Source organism: Saimiri boliviensis, chromosome 3 (assembly GCF_048565385.1).
Source record: "Saimiri boliviensis isolate mSaiBol1 chromosome 3, mSaiBol1.pri, whole genome shotgun sequence".
Lineage (NCBI taxonomy): Eukaryota > Metazoa > Chordata > Mammalia > Primates > Cebidae > Saimiri > Saimiri boliviensis.
The window spans coordinates 62344668-62360335 of NC_133451.1; the positions used below are offsets into that span (position 1 = coordinate 62344668).

At 34.7% G+C, this 15668-nt stretch overlaps 1 protein-coding gene and 1 pseudogene across 2 annotated transcripts in view; both read right to left on the reverse strand.

Annotated features, from left to right (window-relative positions):
* Window positions 1–15668, reverse strand: part of UBA6 (ubiquitin like modifier activating enzyme 6) — a 73007-nt gene that overhangs the window by 39615 nt on the left and 17724 nt on the right. For both annotated transcript variants that reach the window (XM_003931892.3, XM_010342559.2), the window contains exons 3-8: window positions 13828–13922; window positions 13255–13283; window positions 9561–9655; window positions 8913–9024; window positions 5456–5536; window positions 1512–1634 (exon numbers count right to left, since the gene is read on the reverse strand). In XM_003931892.3, the coding sequence (XP_003931941.1) occupies window positions 1512–1634; window positions 5456–5536; window positions 8913–9024; window positions 9561–9655; window positions 13255–13283; window positions 13828–13922 (535 nt within the window). The remainder of the gene's footprint in view (window positions 1–1511; window positions 1635–5455; window positions 5537–8912; window positions 9025–9560; window positions 9656–13254; window positions 13284–13827; window positions 13923–15668) is intronic.
* LOC101051946 (securin pseudogene) lies at window positions 1642–5448 on the reverse strand (annotated as a pseudogene).

Here is a 15668-nt window from a genome sequence, read left to right on the forward strand (position 1 = left end):
CAACTAGACAAGGCAAAAGGTTAGCTAGGCACTAATAAGCCTGAAAGAATAACTCAGGTAGACCACTCTGGAAGCAGAAAGATACACAAATTGACTTTTCAATACATTTTTCTTTTTTTTTTTTTTGAGACAGAGTCTCACTCTCTCGCCCAGGCTGAAGTGCAGTGGCTCGATCTCAGCTCAATGCAATCTCTGCCTGCCGGTTTCAAGTGATTCTCCTGCCTCAGCCTCCCGAGTAGCTGGGACCATCGGTGCATGCCACTATGCCCGGCTAATTTTTTGTATTTTTAGTAGAGACTGGGTTTCACCATGCTGACCAGGCTGGTCTTGAACTCCTGACCTTGTGATCTGCCTGTCTCGGCCTCCCAAAGTGCTGGGATTACAGGCATGAGCCACTGTGACTGGCCATCAGTTTTTCTTAAAAAGGCATGAGACAGACAGTACTGGGGCTCTATCACCATGAGATTATACTGGATTTTAAAATAAAGTGTAAAGACAGAAGTACAAATTACGAATAGCATATGTTAAAGTATATTATCATTCCCTTGTTTTGGTTTCTTTTGGACTTTAACATAAGTTGATTACAAACAGTACAAATAAAGTAAATTATTTAGGTGAAAGGATACTAAAAGGGGATCATAATGACTTCTGCAGTTCTTTTATGGAATAAAAAATTGAACTTTCGCATGATCAAGAGTATGGTTAGAAAATTCAGACTTTTGGATTTGAAGGTTAATCAAAACTTTCTGTATCCTCTAAATAATGCTTTAGAATTATAACAAATTAGAAATTATTTTCTCTAATATGAATTAAGCATGTCTTTTTACAGTGTTAGGTTAGATGACTAACAACATAATGCATCCACTATCTGATACAATAAACAGTTCGGTAAATACTGAATCACAATCATGACTCATAGGAGTTAACATAGAATACAATTAAAATTTATGACAAGCAAATCTTGCTGTATCAAGTGTTATTATTTTTTATTAATTTTTGAGATGGGGTCTCACTCTGTCACCCAGGCTGGAGAGCAGAAGCGTAAGCTTGGCTCATTGCAACGTCCAGCTCTCTGGTTTAAGCCATCTACCCATCTCAGCCTCCTGAGTAATTGGAACCACAGGTACGCACCACCATGTCCAGCTAATTTTTTGTATTTTTGGTAGACACGAGGTTTCACCATGTGGCCCAGGCTGGTCTCAAACTCCAGAGCTCAAGTGATCTGCCGCCATTAGCCTCTGAAAGTTCTGGGATTGTAGGCATGAGCTACTGTGTCTGGCCCTATCATGTATTATTTGTTAGAGGAAATTCAGAATATTTTTAACAATTAATATTCCAATTTTAACATAATGCAGTCAACAAATTAGCTAAATATTCCCTCATTATCTTAAAACACTACAAAACAAATTTTGCACACTGTAATACTGTGCTAATACCTACCACCTTTTTGAAAACAGCATTCACATTAACTTTAACAAAATTTATTTTTAAAGTCATTAATATAATCATACTTGCGTTATGTTTGAAATGAAAATTTCTTTTGGTTCTTCTCCTGTTGTATCTAAAACTTCAAATTCATCACCGAAATCACAAAACAACCTTGACCAAATTCCATGTACATCTGCACTGATAAACTGTAAAATGGCAAAAACAAGTTCAAGCTTATTTATATAAAGAAGAAAAAAACTACCTCTATCTTAGGCCATTTCATGACAATTGCATTTATAATTAAGTACACCCTACAGAATACAAAGTAAATCATAAACAGGATAAACTGATGTAGACTGGTTTAGTATTCAAAGATTTTCAGTACTTTTACTAAAGACTTCTAGTGTAACAAAATTAGAAGTAATATCAGCATATCATTTTATAAATTCTATGATTTTTAAATAAAAATTCTGTAATTTTTAAATTTTGTACTTGTCAGAAAATTCAAGCACAACATAAAAGAAATAGATACTTTGGTTTAATAGTCTACCAGTGAATTCTCACTTGTAATTTTAGGAGACAGGAATGAAGTGCTCATTTACCAAAATCAGCAGAGTTAATGGAGCTAAAAGCTGAGAGCAGCATCTACACAAAAAGAGCTAAAAAACTGACATCGCAAATCAAAGCCATGAAAGGTAAACCATTAAGTTCTTAAATCATAAATGTATTATTAAAAGCCAATTATTCTAACACATGGATTGTCTCTATTCTGAGAATTTGTAAAGATATTTTTGTGCTTAAAGCTATTTTTAGAGCTACTGCTAATAAAGAGAAATCTTTATTCTGTAATGCATCCAATCTTTCATAAAATAATGTTTTCTAATAAAATTAAGTATATTGATATTACAGTATAAGAACATTTTAAAATAATTTATAATCCCAATAATATGAAGTAGTGATATGGATAACAGAGACACCTCTCATTTGATCATATATTGACTTTACTGATCAAAATAGGTAGAGCATTTTTTCAAGACATGAAACTGAGCAGAAACTTAGAAGTAGAAGCTTTTTTTAAAAGTTTAAAGTATATGTATTACATTAAAAAGAGATTTCCATTTATAACCTTGTGTAGTTATTTTGTAATACCTTTGTGCCCTATTGTAAGTTCACTGGGTATTCTGTCTTAATCCCATGCATAAATTGTAAACCACAGCATGAACCCTCTACAGAGTATAAATATGCTATGTAAAGACCACAATCCAAAAATGTTCAACACATCTCATCATAAATTATGATTTTGGCTTAGTGCCTAACTCAAAGAAACAAATAGCTTTTTCCTTTTTCCAGTGGAACAACCCCCACAACAAAGGAGATGTGGTAACGAATTCAATTACAAGCGAAAAACTGATTTTTTCCCATCTAAACTTCCTCCCGAAGTCACTATGCACCTAATTATGCTGGAGAAAAATCTAAGAGTCATTCTTGATCACTCACTCTTTCCTTCACAACTCACATTCATCTATCTACAAATTCTGTTAGGTACCCTCCCTATCCCCCTGCAACTTTTTTCATCAAAGGATACCTCAAATTCAATAACTTCTGATTATCTCTATTCCCAACTCTTGTCTAAGATACCAGCTTCTTTTTTTTTTTTTTCGGTTAAAGAATGTTTTATTAATACAAACTCTAAAGCACTAAGAAGTTTAAATATCAATGTCATAGCAAATAGGTGGCAATTCAATATCCAGGGTCAACAGAATGCTTGAAGAAGACCGCAACAGATTGGATTCCCATGGTGGAGAGGGCATCTTCACAGGTGAAGGGGGCCCAGCTGAAACAGCTTTTCAAGCTCTCTCTCCTCATCAAGGATCATAAGAGGCACTCAACTCAAGGGTAGGTGTGCAATCTGGTGCTCTTCAGGCAGGTCAAAACTCTCAAAGTCTAGAAGATTGAAGGGAAATAATTTTTCTATTTCTGGATAGGCATCATCTGAGGCAGAATAGAGCTTTTTGCTTTAACAGTCTTCCCAGTGATCTTTTTGGCAGAAAACCTTGGTTGTTTTTGATTGAGGGGTCCACTGGTCTTTACTGCCTTTTCTGTAGCTCTGTTGACAGTTCCCAAAGCCTTTCTAGTAGCTTTAGGTAAGGCTGGTGGAGCATCAAACGTTTTGCCAAAACGTGGTGTTGCAACTTGAGATCTCCCATTTAAGGCTTTGACTGAAGGTCCAGACCCCAGCTTCAGCCCATCCTTAGCAGCCACACGAGTGCCTGTTTCTCCATTTTCCGTATCAACATAGATCAGAGAAGCCATTCTGGATTATCGCCGCTCTCAACAGCCACCTTCCTCTGAGATTGTGATGAACCGATGCCACCAGCATCTCTTAGCTGGACTACTGTAATAGCTGATAACTGGTCTAGCTGCCTCTACTCTACTCTTATAATCCAAGAGTTCTCTTTCTTTTGGTTATCTTTCATGACCCCTTCATATTCTTAATAACTATTAAGGACCCAAAGAGCTTTTGTTTATGTGAGTTATACTTATCAATATTCACTGTGTTAGAAATTAAAACTGAGAGAAATTTAAATCACAAGAAGATACACATTCCATTGTCAGAGCAAGGATACCACCACATATATAGACTCGGGAAAACTCCACTGTGCCCCCTAAGAGAATCAGAATGAAAAAGCTGACTAATATCTTAGTAATATGAAAACAGTTTGGGCAGAACCCCACTGAAAGGGTCTCAGGGATTCTTAGTGTCCCTGGACCACACTTTGAAAACTACAACTATTGTCTTTTCTCCACACAGCAAGCCATAGCGATCCTTTAAAAATATAAAACAGATTACAACTTATGGGCCTAAAAACTCAAATGTTTTCAAAGATCTTATAACATATGGCCCCCAACCTACTTCTCCCAAACTAATCTTCTGGTATATTTTACTCCTACTATCCTCTCTCCTCTTTACCTAACTCTGTTTTGGTCCTGCTTGCCTCTTACTGTTCCTCAAAACCACCAACCTAATTTTTACACTTGCAAATGTTTACATTTGCTGATTCCCCTGCTTTGAATGCTTTCCCCCTGATCTTTAATGCCCTGTTCTTTCTCATATTCAGGGCTCTATTCAAACATTGTCTTAGAAGACTTCTCTAGCCTTGTAATCTAAAAGAACCAAAACTGGCCCCTTTCCTTACATCATGCTGCTATCATTCTCTATTTTTCTTCACTCAGATTTTTTTTCATCATAGGACTTGAAACTATTTAAAAACACATTATGTATTTGTTTTCTTGTTTACTATACATGTTCCCTAGCAGAAGGTAATTTTCATGAATAAGAAAACTTGTTTGTCTCTATTCACTAATGTATTTCTAGTGGCTAAAACTGTCTCCAGTACATATTTAATGATTATTCATCGAATGAACCACTGAACCTCTAGAAAATCACCATCATAACAACATTTAAAATTAGAGGCTGGGCACAATGGTTCACGCCTGTAATCTCAGCACTTTGGGAGGCCAAGGCAGGCAGATCACGAGGTCAAGAGATCGAGACCATCCTGGCCAATATGGTGAAACTGTGCCTCTACTAAAAACACAAAAAATTAGCCAGGCGTGGTGGTGGGCATCTGTATAATTCCAGCTACTCAGGAGACTGAGACAGGAGAATAGCTTAAACCCAGGAGGCAGAGGTTGCGGTGAGCCAAGATCATGTCACCGCACTCCAGCCTGGGCGACAGAGTGAGACTCCATATCAAAAAAAAATTAGATGATGATTTCAATGTTTATCATCCTTTCCAATCCTGACCTTAATTATTCCTTAGTTTTGGCAATCTGTCTATAAACCAAACTTAGATCCTAATTTTAAAAACAGGAAATGAATATTCCGAAATTAATGAAAAAAATCTTATTGTGATTATCCCATGTAAAAAGTTTCTTAGATAACCCATTAATAAGTTAAAAATTCTAGTAGTGAAAGTGTTCTTCCTTTGGTTAACAACATGTCATTACTACATAATACAATTACCTTAATTGGAGGGCACTGAGAACGGCAAAAGTCATTAATCATCTTCTGCAACGAAAGTTTCATCTCAGTCAATACTACACACTGTTGAGAAAAAAACAAATTAAAAACTAGAAAATACATGATTATTTTGGTAATATACAATAATCAGAAGCATGTCAGTTTGCATTGTGCTAAAAACACATCATTATCCTCATTAAAATATTCTAATCCTATGGAATTCTATTCCAAGGTTAATACCCTCACAGAAGTACAGAAAACAAAAGTAAAAATAATATATACAGCGGAGAACATGCACACATGAAACATGATAACCATCACAGGCTTTCCAGTTAGAAACACACCTTAACATCTTATGTGGTATTTATGGACTCTAAGTGATTAGATTTGTTTAATCTATTACTGCCACACAAATACTTACCTAGCTACCAAAGTATTACTTTCATGCTAGCTCAAAAACCTGACAACATTTTTAAGAGACACATTAGTTGGTTACTATACCATGTCCATCTATGGATTTAGTTTTTTAAATCTAGCTTGCAATACGGTTTGCTTTCTGTAGGGAGACATTCCTCCATGGGTCTCTCAGTCTATGCCTGTCTCACAAGGTATGCCATGAATGCAAGGCCCTTACCACTCTTTACTTGGGGCCATTTCTCAGAATTACATTTGCTGTGTAAAATCTTGAGGGATGAGGTAAGGTCTTCCCCGGAGACAAAGAGAAGTCTTAGCTTGCTTTAAAACGCCAGTTTCCCAAGCTCAGTATTTTTCTATAAAGCAACCCACTAAATATGCAGGTACCCTGACCCCTCTGCCTTGTGCTAGAGGCACTTGGGGGGCAGGGGGGCAAGAAAGAAAATGCAATATAAAGCTATTTTTTTTTATGCACTGAGTAATAAACTTCTCAGTCTCTGATCCAGGAATTTAATATTTCCTACATCTGTGAAACAGTAACAGGCTAATTAGCTTGCAAATAATAAAAAATCAAACACTAGAACCAACACATATTGAATCTGATTTGTGTTTTATCAATGTTAGAAAATATTCCACCATAATTTATTTGAATATTGCCCTTTTCTACTACTTCCTAACTAGAAATCCAATCTCATAAATTGGACTTTTCATTCAAGTTCTCATTTATTTTAACTTGTCTATATTTTTTCTTATTTTTGGGGGGTTTTTCTTTTTTAGACAGTCTTGCTCTGTTTCCCAGGCTGGAGTACAGTGGCATGATCTGGGCTCATTACAAACTCATTACAATCGCTTAAACCAGATTCAAGCGATTCTCCTGCCTCAGTCTCCCAAGTAACTGGTATTACAGGTGCAGGCCACCACTCACAGTGGGGTTTTGCCATGCTGGCCAGGCTGGCCTCAAACTCCTGACCTCAGGTTTTCTACCTGCCTTGGCCTCCAAAGTGCTGGGATATTTTCTCTTATTTCTATGTGGTATAGTTTTGGTAATTGCTCAGGTCTATCTTTCAATTCACTAATGCTTATTCCAGCTCTATCTATTGACTATCCACTGAATTTTAATTTTTAAGATTTTATGTTCATTTTCATAAGTTATATTTCATTCTTTATCACATCTGCCTGCTCTTTTTCAACAGAGTCCTATTTTTATATTATATATTTAATCCTTTGAGATTTAGTTTTGAAGATCCATATGTTATAATCTTTCTTAAATAATTCTATTCTCTTAAATTCTTGGAGGTAGGCCAGGCGTGGTGGCTCACACCTGCAATCCTCAGCCTGGCCAACATGGTGAAACCCCACCTCTACTAAAAATACAAAAATTAGCTGGGCATGGTGGTGCATGTCTGTGATGCCAGCTACCAGGGAGACTGAGGTAGGAGAACTGCTTGAACCCAGGAGGCAGAGTTTGCAGTAAGCCCAGACTGCACCCACTGCACTCCAGCCTGGGAGACACAATGAGACTCCATCTCGAAAAATAAAATAAAATAAAATAAAATAAAATAAATAAATAAATAAATAAAAATTCTTGGAGGTTTAATAGCTTGTTATATTCACTAACTCTTGGTCATACTGAACTGCTTTTTCCCATCTTGTTATTTTGTACTTTTAACTCAATGGGACTTTATATATTAGAATACACTGTAACTTAGTTGAGGGTGTATTTTTCTAGATTTGTTTAGTTTTGTTTTTGTCTGGCATTCTAGGGTATGGCCATTACAGTACTACTTTTTACATTAAGTTCTCAGTTCAGGAATTTCCAGATCACAAAAGATTATAAAGTTTAATCTCTAAACCTATGTGACAGCAGGCCTACGGTTATGAATGCCCCAGGAAAACCTTTACTTTTCATCCAGAACTCAAGAGAAAACACAAGCTTCTTGTTCTGGTCAGAAAAGATTGTTCTTGTCTACCCTTTCACTGAGGGCATAGCTCTCTGATGCTCCAGCTTTATGAAGAAAGGGAGGTCTCAATTCCATTTCTCTAGTTTATGTAGTTCTGAATCTTCTGCTTCTATGTGAACATTAATTCCCAAGAATTTTGCTTACTGTGACAGGCAACTTCTGTCACTGAGAGTAACAGTTCACTGGTCTTTTAGCTAACTGTTCATTTGTGGCCCCTGAGCATTTTCCTTACATTATTTTGAGCTCGGATAATCATTTAAAAGGAAATGCGTTTAGAAATGCTAGGTGTTTTACACCAGGATGAATTTTAAGTTACCTATTCCAGAATAGAAGTTTAAACTCAATTCCAAATGGGTAACAGCATAATTTAGCCACAGGAAAAAAAAAATCAGGGTCAACCTAGTCACTTTTATACTACCCAAGGTCCTCGGAATTTTTTTTGTTGTTATTTAAGGAATTGTTAATAAATTTTGTTGTTATTTAAGGAATTGTTACCTATAATAGATTGAACTATTGATCCATGTATTTTTACCCCCCTGTAATTATACTGCTTCCCCATGGCTTTAGGAAGAGTACTTTTTTGCTTCTCGACTTTAGGCTTGATATATGACTTGCTTTGGCCAGCAGGATGTTAACAGACGTAACAAAAACAGAGGCTTGAAATGTGCATGTGTAGCTGGACTTGACCTTCTGTTTCCACTACTACCATGAGAGCATGACGTAGGTAGTTTCCTGGTCCTAGAAGAGAGACACACGGAGCAGAACCCAAACTCTGAAGTGTAATCCAAGCTGAGTTCAGCCTAGAAACCCCAACTGATATGCAGGTGCTATAAATCAGAGTTTTGAGTAGTTTCTAATGCATATTACTGAGAAAAGAGCCAACTGATATAACTACTTGGCAGTAGTTCTTAGGTCCCTTCCTTAAAATGGAGAATTTGAAAGGTTTTATTCTAGTATCTCTTCTACCTTGAAATGTTTTTGTTCTGTTTCTCAATACACTAGGTTAAACTAGTTAAGCATATTAACACTTAACAATTTTGCCTTGGAATCTGTCAGTAACATTTAATACAAAATGGAGTACTAACCTGGTATTTATCTAAAAAGGAGAGATCTGTATTCTCATTGAAAGGAACAGAAGATGATGTGACATGAACATACGGATTCAGTTCTGCAATATGTTTAAGTACAGCTTCAGCCCTAAAAAAGTAAATAAATAAATAAATAAACCTTTACTGTTGTTTCATTCAACATATTCAAATTTCTTAAATTTGGACACTGCAATGACATCAGAGGAACCTGACATGTTACAAAATTTCAGTGGAAACTTACCTTGTAGAAGAAAGAAACCAAGACTTACTTGTCTTTACAGGTAACTATATTGTCGTGAAATGATATACTATCATATTCCATAGTAAACCACACAATCTCAAAGTGTACCCTAATAGTCCCAAGCTCCAGGTTCCTTAACTTTCTTAATAATTTAGCAATACTAAAGTCCTTCTTTAATAAATTCAAAGACATTAATTTCTAAGTAGCAGTGTAAATATATAAAAAATGTGACAAATACAAATAATTAAGTATATACCAATATTTATTTAGTCATAGTAGTATGGATTTATGGTGATCAATTAAATGAGTATAACTGATTGGTGTTCTAGATAAAGGAAATATTCTAAGTAAATGAGAGTTAAAAAAAACAACAACCTCAGGATAATACATCAAAATATCTTTACCTGTTTCTCTTATTAACAACATCATCTTCACTGAGAAAGAAGTTGGTTCCTAGATCCCATGCTTGGCATTTTTCTGTATCATGAATTGTAACTGCCTTCAAAAAAGAAAAAAGTATCGGTTGAAGTCAGGAGTTCAAGGATATTCACTCTCTCTAGTACTACTGACAATGTAATAAAAGTATTCTTTTGTGTAACTAGATAATGAAAAGTAAGCAAAGGCTTAAGAATTAGAAAGAATATAAAATTAGATCAATATACATCTGGAGACCCCAGTAAATTGATGGAAAAATTTCTTTAAACCTGAAGATAGTTTAAATTAATAAAAGCATCATGTTATAAAAATTAATGGCTGGGTGTGGTGGCTCACACCTGTAATCCTAGCACTTTGGGAGACTGAGGTGGGTGAATTGCAAGGTCAAGAGATCGAGACCATCCTGGCAAACATGGTGAAACCCTGCCTCTACTAAAAATACAAAAATTGGCTGGGCGTGGTGGTAGTCCCACCTCCTCAGGAGGCTGAGGCAGGAGAATTGCTTGAACCTGGGAGGTGGAGGTTGCAGTGAGTCGAGATCATGCCACTGCACTCCAGCCTAGCGACAGAGCGAGACACCGGCTCAAAAATAATTAAATAAATAATCAATACAAAAATCCAGATAACCCATATAAACAAACACTTCAAAATATTCCATGTTTTAAGAAAGATAATTAACGAAGTAAAAAAAAATACTTGTAAATTGTATCACAGGCCACAAACCTTATAGAAAGAGGAACAAGAATAAGGAACATACTGAAAAAGAAATGTACATGACCCTTGAAAATATGTAAAGATGTACAACCTTGCCCAAAAATAAAATATCTTTTCTTACTTGTTAGATTGGCATAAATCCAAAAGATTGCCAAAAGTGGTGAAGGTGAGGTGAATCAGTGACTTTCATGTATTACTGATAAAAATGTAAAGTGGCTCAATCTCAATCAAAAAGAATTTGGCAATCTCTAGCAAAAAGGCATATGCATTTATCCTTTGACACAGCAATCCCACTTTTAGGATTCTATCCCAAAGACACACTGGGAGAAATACAAAAAGACATATATACAAGAGTATTAAATGTAGCACACTATTTGTAAGAGCAAAGGACTGGAAACAATCAAAATGCCTAGCAATGGGGAACTGGCTATAAGATGATACATCCACACAATGTATAACAATGCAATTATTAAAAAGAGAATTAAAGACTTATTTATAAATATGGAGTAATCTTTAGGATATTCTGTAAAGAGACAGCTAGGTAAAGAAAAGCAGAGCACTTTATATGAGAAAGGTAGGAGGATATAAACATATATATCACACACAAACAGATATGCATGTATGTCTGTACCCATTTGCTTATCTACAAAAACAAATGAAGTATAAACCAAATATAAAAAGACAGTAATCTAATAAGTGAAGAAGGAAACAAGGTAGCAAGAACCTAGACTTACCTGAAAATACTTTAATAAATTTGACTTTGAATCATATAAATCTCACATTAATAGTTAAACTAAACTTTTTAAAAAGCAACCCTAAAAATCCAAAGCAAAATGAATACATGGACTAAACTGTTTATTAAGTCTACTATACACAGTGACTGTTAAAAGCAGTTAATTTGCCTGCCAAATCACGGTAGGATCAAAAAAGTATGAATTGTTTTCAATAATATATTATTATTAACAATATTGGAATTGATATTCTAAAACTATGACATACAGGTAAAATATAATAGGATAAAGGATATATATAATATATAGGATAAAGCATGTAATTTATCATTAGAAACCAAGACCCTAATAATAAAAGATACAAATATAAAATCACAGAAATAAATATCCTATAATTCAAAGGAAAAATTAGAAATTTTAGTAATACTTTATAAGCCTAAACCTGAAAATTAGAAATTTCAGTGTTTACCCACTATGAATGTTCTAGCTCTGACAACTGAAAAGATTTGAAAACAAAGAGTGACAAAGACTACTGGGGGCTGTGTCCAAAAGCCTCAAAAAACATAAAGAGAACCACAATAAGCAAAGATGGAACAATCTAAGCATCAATGAAAATAACCATAATAGATCAAATAGATCAAAACACATCAAATTATATTTAAATTCTCTTTATCATAATGTATATATACATATAAATTCACTGACCAATACTAGGGAATGATGTTAGGAAACCCCTGATTTTGAAAACTGATAAGTTTAATGGGGAAAAAATTTAGTATTTATCCTGAATTTTATATATGTACAATTCATACTTTTGTGATACCAAGTAAGTAATGGCTGGAATTTTTTTCAAAAATATAATTCCAACTAATAAATGAGAAAAGAATGATTAAAATATCATGACTGCCCCTAATGAAATAATGAATCTAAGTAATAATCATTAATAGCTAATAATAATCACAAAAAGAGAGACAACAAAATAGTACTGTCTCCTGATGGGAGAACAGCTACGAAATAGTCTTGCCAAAAAGAATTAAAAATGAATTGGATTCTCTGGCTATAACTATCAGTTTACAGCAAATACACAGGTAGAAGTATATGTGACAAATGACTGGTTTCTACATCAAATAAATTGCAAGAAAACAAATTAGGGAAGGGAAATCTATAGATTAAAATAAACCAAGTTTTCAGTATATGAATTTTATTTGGATCCTGATTAGATCGTCACAGCTTTTAATAAAATTTCTTAAGACATCTGGGAAAACATGAACTCTAACTAGGTATCTGATGACTGTGGTAGGCAGGCTTTTAAGACGTCACAATGCTTCCTTCTGCATAGTATTTATGCCTTTGTGTGATCTCCCACCTTGAGCATGGCCTGGACTTACTTATGAGATTAGGTTACAAAAGACTGACTTGTCTTGTTAACACATTCCCTTCTCTCGTTTATTCTAATGAAGCAAACTGCCAAACTGTGAACTGCCGTATGGAGAAAGCCATACAAGCAAGGAATTAAGGGTGATCTCTGGTCAAGAACCAGCAGGAACTGAGGTCCTCAGTCCAATAATCCATGAAGAACTAAATCCTACCAAGAACTACATGACCCAGCTTGGGAAGCAGATCCGTCCCCAGTCTAGCCTTAAGATGACTAAAGGCCCTGCTAATACCTTGACGGCAGCCTTGTAAGAGACTCCCAGAGAAACCCCAACCAGAGTCATGCCTGAATCCTGACTCACAGAAACTATGAAATAATAAATGTTTAAGCTACAAATTTTGGAGTAAACTGTTTTACAGCAACAGGTAAACTAATAAAATGCTATTAAGAATTTGTTTTTAGGTGTTAAATGATATTGCTGCTTCAAAAGATACTCTTATCTTTTAAAGAGAATGCTAAAATATTTAAGGATAATACAATAAAATGTCTGAAATTTACATCAAAATAATTTGGCAGTTGGGGGCAGTAAAAAATGGGAAGGAGATATATGAAACAAATGTGCCCATGAGTTGGTAACTGAAGCTGTCTGATGAGTACGTGGGGTTTTGTTAAACTATTCTTTCTACTTTGTGTATTTCTGAAATATCCATGATTTTAAAAAAAAAGTAGAGCATTAAAGACAATTGAAACACTACTGTTCTGGTAAATATCACCATGACAAATGAGCCAAAAAAAGGCTCATAACAATTTTTCTTACAATTTTTCAAAAGGACATTTACTTACCTTAATCCCTGCAAGAACAAGATTCTTTGCTAGAAAGGCAAAAGAAAAAGGAATAGCTCAATATTGGGAATACATACTCGATATGTCTTCATAGAGCTTAGTCATATATCTGACTGGATACTTTCAACTTTTTTTTTTTTTTTTTTTACTACTTAATACAAGCTCCTTGTCTTAAAAAAGTTACAAAATACAGATTAAAAATGAAAAAATTAAAAGGTACATAATTACAACAACCAGAGATAATCACTCCTAAAATTTCAATGTATTCTTCCAGACATGTTTTTATGAATACAGTGTATGTTTGTGTACTACTTACAATGAATTAATGGATATGGAGAATGATAATTAATGGCTATTAACATCACAAAAAGAAGCAATGAGTCATCACTGGTTCTTTATAAGAACATAACATCATCATGGAATAGTCTTGCTAAAGATAAAAAACTTAATCTGATCAACATTCTGGATCTAATTTCCTTTATAGGAAATATGAGGGGAAGAAGTTAAGTTATTTAAACTATGTTACAATGCTCAAAAGTATCATACAAAATTATGAATGTAAATATTGCTTACCAATTTCCAAGCCAAGACCACCCATGCCACTTAAGAAAACATGGGACTTGGCCATCTTCTGCATTGCTGTGTCTCCAAGAACATACCTCTGTCGACTATGTGGAAAACACAATAAAAAATAAATTATTTCATTAAAATTATATATCTCTTAAAGTTGTTTGCAAACTAAAAGCCTAGGAACTCAATCCTGCCCACAGACTTGTCTGAATGATTTGCACAGTATTTAAACATTTCTGAATTAAATGCCAAATATATGACATATTTTGAAAAATCAGATAATTTGGCACCACAATCCATATTCCCTCAAGGCAATAGACAGATGGAGTTGAGTAGGAGTTGCCCTGTTTAGGCAGAAGGATTATGTGCTCCAGATCTGTCACAATCAATTCCTTCCTGTTGCTCTCATTTGGCCACTATAGGCATCTGAGTTTGCCATCTCCACCTTAAAACTTTCACAATAAATGGAATTTCTGAAGGGAAAAAAAAATTGGTTCCTTCTTGGAGTTCAGATGTTATATAAAGGACCTTATTAAGTTATGCATCCTAATAGCCACAAGGTAGTATCAGGATGAGAATTTCAAAAAATATACATTAGCAATTTAAAAGTCAGATATACTAATAAAGTCAAATGTGTTTACCTGAAAGAATAAGAAATTTGATGCTATCTTTGAAGATAATATAAATTCCAATGAATTCTGATGAGAAACATTTTAAAGATTAGTTCGATATAAATAACAAATAATTTCAGAACCCTTTGGGTTGTAAGTATTTACTTTCAGAATTAACACACACATGTTTAATGCACATTTGCTTTAAAAATAAATACTTTATTTTCATTATGTTAGCTTTTCAAATTCAACATACAAGCCTGCAAAGAGGTTTCTTATCTAGAGAGACAAAACTTTATATATAAACACAAGCTATCTTTATTTCCTTCCCTGTTTCATACAAAATACAATAAAACCTAAACTTTTCTTTTTAAATTGGTACTCAAGACTTTTGTTTTAGAAAGTAAAAACTATCCATTTCCACATCAAATATTTATTAAGAATTTACTATGGTAAGTATGAAAATGTCTTATGTAGTCCCACCACCCTTACATGTACCCAGAAATAATATACTTAAGTTTTGCCTGATTTTAAACTTTATACAGATGAAATCACTTTGAATGTCTTCTATCTTGTTTCTTTTGAATGAAATTATTGACTTATATTGATGTCTGTGACAGGTCATTAACATTCATTTATATTGTATTCTGACCATTCTTACAAACATCTCCTCGTACACACTTAGAGTTGTTTCTCTAATACAAGCTTGTTCAACCCATGGTCCACTGGCTGCATGCAGCCCAGGACAGCTTTGAATGCAGCCCAATACAAATTCATAAACTTTCATAAAACATTGAGATTTTTTTGCAATTTTTTTTTTTAGTTCATCAGCTATCATTACTGTTAGTGGATTTTATGTGTGGTCCAAGATCATTAGTCTTCTTCCAATGTGGCCCAGGGAAGCAAAAAGTTTGGACACTCCTGCTCTAATGTAAATCCTCAGAGAAAAAAATGCAGGATTTAAGAATATGTATATCTTCAACTTCATTAGATACTGTTTTTCCAAAGTGATGTACCAGGCCAGGTGGCGGTGGCTCACGCTTGTAATCCCAGCACTTTGGGAGGCTGAGGTGGGCAGATCACTTGAGCTCAGAAGTTCCAGACCAGCCTGGGGAACACAGCAAAACTCCATCTCTACAAAAACTACAAAAATTAGCTGGGTGTGGTGGTGTGTGCCTGCAGTAAGTCCTGGCTACTGAGATAGCTGAGGCAGGAGAATTGCTTTAGCCCGGG